Raw genomic sequence first — 10,905 nt, forward strand, 5'->3', positions numbered from 1 at the left:
TCTTGGTGCTTCGATTGATCGTTGATTTTTGGGTCGACAATTTTTTCGAATTCTTAGCGAAATCTGCTAGCTTTTATTTGGGAAATTTAAGTTTTCGGTTTAGGTTAAATTGCAACAGATTTTCATGTGGAACACAGAACTTGGTAACTGTGAAGCATGCTCTAAGCAACTTTTTAATGAAGAGGAAATGCGAGGAAAGTTTATAAAATTTCTTCCGACGTAAGAGCGATTAGCAACTTACAAAAAGTGCAATGTAAAGAAGAATACTCTACTTCAAGATTTTTGCTAATTCCATTGAAACTTGGAAATTTTTTCAATATTTGAAGATTATTGGATTTTTAGGATTCTTTTATGATACACAAAACTCCTAATCGATCATTTCTTCTGATTACACCAATTCCAGAAGTATAAGAACTAAATACAGCAAATATCGAACATTCTACACCAACGTAATGATAATTCTTAAAACCCAAACTTCCTTATAAATTTAACTCTTGCAAAAACGAATAAAACGAAGACATTCCAGAAATTTAACAACCACTTCGTCAAATATCGTTTTCTAAAGCCCTGAAACACGAGAAATTCGTGAAGTTTCAACGGCGGCCATTTTAGCGTCGCGATGAATCAGAAGCAAAATGGCGTACTAATGGCGATTCGCTGGAAACGAAACATGTTGCATTTCGACGATTCTCCACCGTTTTCTTCCGTCGTTCGACGCGAAAGAATTCTCGTGAACGTTTACCGTGTGCAGGCTTATCGTAAAACATACCAGTGTCGCCTTTCGTTTATCAACGAGCCGAGTTAATTCGAGCCGCGCTTTCTGCGACCGCGACAATGCGACGCGAGAATTAACGCCGTGACTGGGACAAACGCGTCGTTGCTCTTCCAATTTACCATTGAAACCAGCATTTCAACTCTCAATTTAATTGCTAAATCAGTTCATAAATGCACTACTTCAAATTCGAGCAATTTTAATTTAAAAAAGAATTTCTATCCTATCAGCGATGGGGATTTCGAAATTTATTATTTTGATTAATCACTCTATTACTACAATAACTGAGAAGAAATCCAAGATGGAAAACGAGATCGCAGAATTTTTAGGAATTGTTCAAAAACAAGAGTTAAGTTGAAAAACGAAATATTTTCTTCTAAATTCCTCAGAAATCCTATCAAAAACAATTCCAACGCGTTCACTGTCACGTGCGTCACATGTGATGCTCAAGTTACGGTTAAAAGTAATATAACATACGAAAATCTAGGATCACCAAGAGGTACGAAGGAATATAGAAAATTTCGACTTTAGAGAAGATTTTCTACCTTAGGATTTTGCGATTACGTGAAAGGTGGAACGAGGGGTTCGAAGGTCAGGATTTTCCTGGGCCCAGTAGCTGGCGTAACAGCTGTTCGAAGGAAAGGTGTTCATCGACGTGACATCTGTACCTTGGTTTCCCCTCGATCATGCCGGCGCGGCGATTCGCCGCCTATTTACCGAATAGCCTTTTCTCTCTGGCGGCGAGCATCCGAAAACAAACTTGCTGTGGCGCGTGCACACACGCTCTCGTCGATGGAAAAAAATCGATTTTCCCAGAGGGATCGATGTTTAATGCCCTCCACCGACCGAGGCACTTTCCATCGATCGATTTCGTGCCAGACTGCTCTTCTGTGCTTTGCCATACTGTGCTCGTTCGACTCGTGGATCGTCGCTTCAGAGAGGGAAAAAAATGAATGGAGAAAAAATTCTGTCTATGGATGTTTGGTGATATTGTCGAGGATAAAATTGAGTAGAATTGCTTTCCCGAAGCTGTTGAATTTCTTTGAAATGTATTAGAAAATTCTGTGTACCACTATGGGACGTTCTGTGATGAAATAGTCGATGAGAGGGGAAAGAATCTAAGAATCAAAAGGAAATACAGTAAATTCTCCGCAAGTGTCAGTCCGCAAGGAATCTAAACCTGACACTTGTAGAGTCAGGGACTACGTCTTCGAGCCTCGCGCCCACCTTTGTAGTTTGTCGAACGTGGACAAGGACAGCGAATAAAAGATAAGGACTTAAAGCGATTTAAATACCAACTTTTTTAATTTTACGTTTTTTTTATCCCGAAATTTTTCTCAACATATTGATGAGATTTTTCTGATGAAAATGATATCAAACACGATATAATTTGAACAACATTTACTTATTAACACGTTCACTGTCACCCCAGACAAACTGACTGACACTTGTAGAGAATTTACTGTATTGTGTATTCGGTGTGTTCGAATATTCGGCATAATCCGAAATTCAAACACTTGAGTTATCCGGATAAACATTTCGTATTCGGAATTGTCCGAATAATTTTTTCCATTGAAACCTGAGATTTGCTTTAAAAGATCAGACGAACGGATTTAGGCAGAGACAGGATTCATAGTTGGAGAAAAAGGAGAATTCTTGCCCTTTTGTTAACCACGAATTTGGTGGATAGAAGGTGGAAACGGAATCCAGGAAGCCGACAGGATGTCCCGTGGAAACGTTGGTCGCCAGGCAATTCAAGACGCGCGGAATTCGCTGGCCGTGCGTCAGGGTGCACGCACGATTCGCACATGCGAGCGCATGTATGGCCTCTCGGTGTCGCGTTTCGGCGCGTGCTGCTACCACTTCCATCCTCTCCAATTTACGTGAGATCACGGCAAAAATAACGAAATGGAAGTAATCCCAAGGCGAAAAATGGAATGCAATCAGCGACAAAAATCGAATAAATTGTGTCAGATTGGTTAAACGATTTCTGGAACAATTGATTGTTCGTTACACGTAACACAGAAGTTCGATAAAGATTGTACAGAGTGAACGAAGGGAAAAATAAGGAAACGTATAATTTCTATACCGAAAAGGTGTACTTCACGAGAAAATGCCATCGTCGAAGAAGCGACGTGTTTCGACATCTTCGATTGTTATTAATAACGATGCATAAACGCAGAGGGGGCACAATCTATACTTGGAAAAAAAAAAAAGAAGAAATCTCACGGAGGAAAAGGGGAACCAGCACGTTGAAAATAATTGTCCTGTGACTTACGAGCCGGAAACTGGTCACCAGCTCTACGCGTCCTCCTCTCGTCGCGTAAAAGCCCGCATCGATTGCTCTTTATCGTCTATAGCACGAGAGGAAACGCGCTTCGACGACGACACACGTGCTATGGCGAGATTTTTCGCAACGCCACGAATACACATATCCTCCTCGACGCTATTGTTACACATGAAGTACAGTATTAGGCCAGTTACGAAAATCCGAATGACGGAATATTCAAATTATCTGAATAAAGAGTTCGCATTCAAAGTTGTCCGAATTATTCGAACTTTCACAGCTCTATACAGTACGTCCGCAGTTGCCAAAAAGCGAAAGAGCGCGGCGACAATTTTTTCTGACTTTTAACTCTACACTCGAGTTTACACTTTCCACAAAAATTCCACAAATTTACAACAATAGTAATTCCAAAACCTCCCACGACATTTCACGAAGAACGCGAAGAAACACGTTCTACCTATTTATGTAGAATCCTGTCGCAGACCATTCTACGTCGGCCATATTGTCAGTAGATCTAGCACTAAAGGACCCGAAAAACAACGGAGAACCTTCGCCGACTCTCGTAAAACCTAAATACACTTCTCTTCCACACGTTCCAACCTCGAAGCAAGAATTTCACCAGTGGATTACCATCTCTAGCGAGACTCGATCGCAACAGAGCGCAGATCGAATAGAATCAAAACGGGAGCAGCTGCCAGGAGGGCGTTATCAAGAGCGTTGAAATCGGGGTCACAAGGGAGCAGGGACCACTCGAGGGATATCCCTCCTTCGATTTTACGATGTTCGAATCGAACGATAGAGAAAGGAAGAGGGAAAGGAAAGAGGAGGGATTTGATTCACACAGGAAGTGATCGTTGGCCATGCACGAGGACGACGCATCCTTCAAACGAGAATCGCGGCGAGAAATCTCTTGAATCTCTTGTTTCTTCTTTTTTCCTTCGTTCTCTTCTTTCTTGATCTCACTCTCTCGTTGATATTTCTTTTTCTCCTTTCTCTGTTCGTTTCACTTCTCGAAGCACTTCTAGAACGAGCGACAGATGATGTGGGTACCAGGAGGGGCAGTGACGTCACGCGTTCCTTCTTTCTGTAAATCCCCCCCCCCCTCTTCGTCATTCCACCATCGTGTGGACGATATCTCTGTACGTTTCTTGAGCCTCCATTTCTTTATTCCTCGCGTTTTGGGGCCTGCGAACGACACCTTTCCAGCCAGCTGCCACTCACATCTGTAACTTCTTTCGCGTGGGCCGCGATTAGACGCGCGACGAAGCTTGGCACGCCTGCAGCACGCTGGTGGAGACAACGATACGTGTGTATGGTAGGGGATCGTTGAGAAATTTGACGAGTTGCATGGATTGTGGGGGGGAAAGATTGAGCGTTGAGCATTGTTGGGAAATTGGGATTTGCTGTCTGGAAAATGCTTGACACTCCGAATCTGAAAGTTTCCGAGTCCTCATAAGTCTGGACGTACGTATCTCTTGAAGTGGAAAGGCTCAAAGTTCTGGAATTTTGATGCGTTCGAAATTTCTAAATTTGAGACACTCGAAATCCCAAATTCGAGGCGATTGAAATCCCAAATTCGAGGCGCTCAAAATTCCCAGTTTTGAGGGGCTCAAAATCCCCAGTTTTTTGGGGGCTCAAAATCCCTAGTTTTGGGGGGCTCAAAATTCCTAGTTTTGAGGGGCTCAAAATTCCCGGTTTTGAGGGGCTCAAAATTTTTGAAATTTGACGAGCTCGAAAATTCCACTTCTCGGGCGCTCAAAATACCCAAATTTGAGGTGTTCAAAATTTCTCCAATTTAAAGAGCTCAAATTTTCCAAATTTGACGAATTTAAAATCTCTAAATTTGAGACCCTCCAAGTCTTCGAATCTGAAGCACTGAAAGGCCTCGATTCCATGGACCCTAATTCCCCAGGACCTCCAAACTGAAATCGCTCAAAAATTCCTATCAATCCAAGATACTGTACCTAAAGAAAAACCGCGCGTCTCCGCGATTCTCAAAATCATTACCCGAAATAAGGAATCACGTTGGAAAAATGATCTACCCAGGCGGTGAGTTCCATCTATCGCGTAACGCACAGTCGGCACGCGAGCTCAAAGCGGGCCGCTCGCGGCACCGAAATCAGAGACGTAGTTACGAGGCACGTATAATCACATATCTTGGTGGGGAAAAGTAAATAAGTGGACACGGGAGACCCGTTGGCTCTGTAACTAATGTACCTGACCCGTTTTAACGATCGATAACACCAGCGGACGCGATTAAACGCAAATGACAGTCAGAAGCGGGCCAGAGACGGTCATTACCAAACGAATTTCGACCAGAAACTAACGCCACGATAATTAACAATATTTCCAACACTCATTCACCTGTCTGATTCATTCATAAAAATTGAAAACACCGAGCAGATACGTGGAATACTTAACATAAAACAGAAAGTGTCGCTTAAATTCGTTTCACGGAGAGAGAGAAAAAAAGAAGTTCGAAGTTTTGTGCTGTGAAACGTGTGCCACTGGTGTAGTTGATGAAGTTTAAATTAGAGGCTCGTTTCCTTCAGGAAAAAGTCGCGGCAAGGTTACGCGTCGAACGGTAATGAGGTCGCTAATGACGTTTCGCGATCTGCGAACAGATTGGACACGAGAGAAAAAAATCAGACAGAAACGAGTGCATTTTTTTTTGTAATAGAGAAAACAATAGATTCTATCATTTTGCGTAAATTTTCTATCATATTCCTATCTAGTTGAACTCTCTATTATAATTACAAAAGTTCGACGAAAACTTGGGTATTTAAATTAATATTAGAATTTTAATAAAAAACAAAAAATTTTCTGTACTGAATTTGGAAGGTAGTAGACCAACTGACAATTAGGTGTCGAAATTGGGAATTGTGTAAGATAGGACCGCAGAAGTGCATCAAAAAGGTTCGACGAGGGAATGAGGCAGAAAAAAAGGCGAACGCGAAACGCGTGTTTCTTCAGTCAGAGTCGCGACTCGATCGATACGACTATTACTACAACCGTGTGTGTCTATTATTGCGAGCGTACGAGCCGAAGATACGGGGACTGGAATTAGCACCGCTTTCCCATCGATCCTCGCTCTGAATCATTTACGAGGCCGTATGCAGTGGCCGTGCACGAGTCGCAAAGCATTCTTAGACGCGATCGCTTCTTTCAGTAGAATGGAAAAACTCGATTTTCACCGAGTGAATTTCGTTCTCCGATTCGCGAGAACGTATTTGACGAAATTAAAGGGGAAAATTGACGGACAAAATTGTTACGTGGCGGTAAATTTAATGGAAACTTACGACCGGTGTGGTTTAAGATTGCAAGAGTATTTTATAATAGATTGCAATTTATGTCTTAAAAAGGGGAGGAAACACTTGAGTATGAAGAAAGATTGAGGGTTCGGTGTGAAAAATTGTTCAATATTTAGCAACAATATCTAGAGACAATAATCTTCATCTTAATTAAAAAAAGAAATAAGAAATTTCTCCATTTCTTGGTCACACTTTAAAGCTCGCTTAATCAGCTCCTTACATGCTCACGCACCCGACGTTGACGTTCAAAGATAATTTCCACCGAAAAAATTAATTTCGAAAAAAGAAATTTATCGTGAAATTTTTATTTAGAGATTCAACGATCCACGTTCATGGACCAAGGGGAGACGCTTTAAAGCACGCTTAATCAGCATACTCACAGAGACCCTAGAAACATCACTTCTCCACATTCCTACGTGAACGTTGAAAAACAATTTCCATCCAAAAAGTTTGCTATCGTAATTTATCGTGGAATGTTATTCTTGAGAATCGAAGATCCACGGACCATTTTCCAGGAGAGACAGCTAAAATTCACAAGGGGAAAAAGGGGTGGGCCCACCTGTGCTCGCGCGCGCCACTTTCGAACGTGTTTTAATGAGACGACACCGAGACACTTGGAAACGAGCGAGAAAGAAACGTGGGAAACAATGGCGGGACTCTAATCTGAAGGGCACTGGATCGAACCCTTCTTCTCCTCGCAGCATTGTCTCCTCGACGAAACCCTTTACCACTGCCACCTCTTTTCTTCGACGCTTCTCCCCCATCTCAACCTTTTACGCGACCCTTGCACACGGCGAAGCTTCGCAAAGGAGTGACAGAGAAAAGTAGGGAGGAAGGAAGAGAGCTTCGACTGGCTACAGAATAGTTACTGGCCCCTCCTCGACATTATCTTTACGCCTTTGCCGGCGTACAAAAGGAACGACGACGACGGCGACGACGGCGAAGATGAAGATGAAGGCGAAGACGACGGAAGAGGGGGTGAGAAAAGAGGCCCGCTCCACCTGAGAGAAATGTTTGTCCTCTCTGAACGCGAGTTTGCTTTTCTTATTTCGAACCCCACCCCGATGCCAAACCCCCTGTCTTGACCTTCTTTACTGATGTACACCAACGGGAATCGGAGAAGTCATTTCGCTAGGTCGGAGATTTAGGAGTTGATTAACCTTTTCACGAATGAATTTGTTAGAAGGGAGGAAAGTGGTTGAATTTTTGGAACATGTGTGTATTGTCAATGCCCATATTGCGAGGGGTGTTTGATTTCGTAGGAGTGTTGAGGAAGATGTTGAATGTATGTCGTTTTGAAGAAGATTTGTACGAGGACTGAACAAGTGAAGAATTCAATCTTGGGAATTCAACATCTGTTGCACGATCATTTTTGGAGTACTAAAGGATCAGCGCCAGTGTTCACATTGTGAGGGGTGTTTCTGCGATTTTGTAAAATGTTGAACGTGCGTTGTTTAGAGGAAGATTGTAGCGAGTCTGAGGAATGAACAAGCGAAGAACTTTTCCAATTCAACATCCTTTACCTCGACGCAAAAACTTTTCCAAGTAGTTCAATTTTTTGAACAGTTATTCCTCATATCTAGTGTACACGTTTTCAGGAGTGCTCCTTCGGTTTTGTAGCAATAATTGTGAGAAAAGAGGATACACGTCGGTTATCTGGAGGCAGATTTCAGTAAGTCTGGGGACTGAGCAAGAAGATTAAAATGGGGAATCTTCTAATGTGTTGCAAGGGGAAGAAGATTGTGAGCTTTGATCTTCCTGAATGAAGTACCGAGGACACTTTAAGGGTTGCTCAGTGTAATACTGTTCTCTCAATTTGCAACAAAGAGCACCAAGTCTTCTACAATTAAACAAGAATCGACAATTCGTAAATCTATCGGAGTAAAAACAATGAAAATTTATGTTCATATTTGAACCAAGAATCTAGGATCTTGCGTCAACCTGCGAACTTGGATGGAAATTGACCCACATTTATTTAACTCCAGGGTAATCCCGAAGTATAAAATAAACGACGTATCAGCCTAATCCTCTTACAACTAACCGAAATACATCGTTAGTACGGCAAACCTACATGGTATCCGAATATTTTTCAGACTAACTGTACATATCAACATCCTCATGAAGATCGCAGGAAAAACTTGCAATCTTCGTGAAAGGCTACCCACAAACGGCTAATGTCAACGAATATCATTAGGATGTAATCTAAAAAAAAAAAAAATCTACCCCGATTGTAACAAATTATTAAAGCACGATGCAACGTGAACTTTTCGAATCGAAATGAAGAGTGGGTGCACGCGATACTCCGGCGCGAATTCAACCGGACAAAAAGAGAGAGCGAGAGAAAGAGAGAGAGAGAGAGGGAGGGTGTCCCCTTTTGGGTGGGGGGGGTGTCGAGATCTCGCGAGCGAGAGGGGATGGACGACAGCGTGGCGGCGGCATGGCGAACATGGCGTCGTCGAGGTCGCGTCTGCGCCTCGCGGCGAACACCGCGTGATCACCGCGATCAATAAACTGTACGCGGTGTTGTGCCGGGGCAAAGGATGTTGAATTCGAAAAGTGTTATTCCGCGCGTCTATCTCTGAATGATATGGAAGGGAACGCCTCTCCACGTGGGTGCCACGTGTGCGCTTCCGCCCGCGTCTCTTTACGCGCGTGCACGCGTATCTCGTCCGATTTTCGTCTGGCCGGCCACCGGAAACACCGCTGGCCCGCTCTCGCCCTCGATTATCACCGAGACACCTTAGATACTCGTTTTCAACCGAACCCAGTTTGTTATGTATACTACATACAGTTAGAGCGTTTCATGTTTTCCTAGTTCGACGTCGATTTAAAATCGGTTTCTCTGGTATTTTTGTGTAACGAAGAGATTAGAATTTGAAACTGGCTAATTCAGAGAGACAACATTTAGAATAGAATTGGTTACGGTTAGATATACGTATAATGTTCTTTCTAGCGAGATACTTGCGTCTACGTGTTTATAAACCTTGACAAGGAATAATTTCGAATGAAACCTAACTCGGCGTGGAGCTATAGAATTCGAGCGTGACTGATAAGCAAAAATATCGAGGCGGGAATCGTTCGCTCCCGAAACGTTATTTTTCCTTTTTTGTTTTCTTTTTTTTTTTTTATTTTCACGGAAGAACGACAACGATAACCGCCAGATGGAACGCGTGAAAACGTGCCCGAGGGATGAATCAAACCGCGGGTCGCGATAGGATTGTATCAGAGCGCGACACAAGTTTCGGCAAAGTTAATATCAGAAAGAAGCATCGTTTATGCAGATATATGTATACATATGGTGTAACAACAAGTGACGAAATAAAGGTGACGAATAATAAAGGAGCGTGTGTCGATATTTGTTATCGCGGTCATCGAAGGAGGAAGAAGAAGAATAATAATAAAGAGACGTCGAAGGGGATGGACTAACCTGCGAGCCGTAACGCGGACATTCTCTGAAACTCTGGCTCCTGCAGCCACTTCCACATCCGTCGGAAGGTCTCGCGGCCGCTCTTCAGCTTGGACCATGGCTTAGGGTTGCGCAGTAGATCGCTGAGCGTGCCCTGGCTACGGCAGAGTACCCTCTGGGCGAATATCGCCTGCGGTATGCTGTACCTCTTCAACTCGGCGCTGATCCTTTGCGCTAACTCCTTGGTGTTGATCTCCTCGACTTCACCGGCACCGTTGCCAGCCGAAGACACCGTCTTCATCACAACCGATGTATGTTGCACGTGCTGCGTGTGCGATATCGTCTGTTGCGGCATCGACTGTTGTTGTTGCTGCTGCTGTTGCTGCTGCTGCTGCTGTTGTTGTTGCTGCTGCTGCTGTTGTTGTTGCTGCTGTTGCAATTGCGTTTGCATAGGCGGTGGCGAGGCAGCGGGTACCGAGTGCGTAGGCGGGGAATGATGAGAAGGCGCGAAACTTGCCGTCGCCGAGACAGCGGGCGGTGAAGAAGGGCTAAGGGCAGCCGGACTCTGTTGCAACCGCGGCAAAAAGGCCGGATCGTAATGAGGACTGGCGGACTTGTGCGGCGAGTTCAAACCGCTCTGACTGTAGGCGCTCTGGGGCGACAAAGGCGAAGGCTGAAGGCCCGCACCCGGCGACGGGTAATTGTGCGGCGGCGACATTCCCATCGAAGGTAATTTGTCGTACGCGTACGGCGAGCTGGCCATACCGAGGCCAATATTGCCCAGGCCGTTGTTCTGCATCACGGCGAAACTGCCGGTTACACCGCCGGCCGCGTGTGCACTATACACGAACTTGTCGCTCATGGTGGAAATCGGCGGTAACGGCTGTAACGGCGTGAGCGTCGCGTACGAGGAGCCCGGGCTGAAACCCGGCGGCGACATCCTCTCCGCGACCGAGGTCAGTGTCTGATAGGTCGGCTCCGGCTGCATCGCCCTGAAGTCCGTCGCGTCGATCATACTCGCGACCGAGACGCTTATCCCCGAGGTCGGCGTTAGCTTGCCCGGACTGAGCAGCTCCGAGTCGGCGTCCCGCGAGTCCACGTCCACGTCCTGAGGTGGCACGATCACCGA

The 10,905-nt window shown here is 44.6% G+C and overlaps 1 protein-coding gene across 1 annotated transcript in view; it reads right to left on the reverse strand.

The window, feature by feature from the left end:
- Positions 1-10,905, reverse strand: part of LOC108575188 (hepatocyte nuclear factor 6) — a 98,658-nt gene that overhangs the window by 86,672 nt on the left and 1,081 nt on the right. The window contains exon 2 of the mRNA XM_017937922.1: positions 9,798-10,905. This exon is cut by the window's right edge and continues 3 nt beyond it. Within this exon, the coding sequence (XP_017793411.1) occupies positions 9,798-10,905 (1,108 nt within the window). The remainder of the gene's footprint in view (positions 1-9,797) is intronic.

This window comes from Habropoda laboriosa, unplaced genomic scaffold, assembly GCF_001263275.1.
Source record: "Habropoda laboriosa isolate 0110345459 unplaced genomic scaffold, ASM126327v1 scaffold207, whole genome shotgun sequence".
Taxonomy (NCBI): Eukaryota; Metazoa; Arthropoda; class Insecta; order Hymenoptera; family Apidae; genus Habropoda; species Habropoda laboriosa.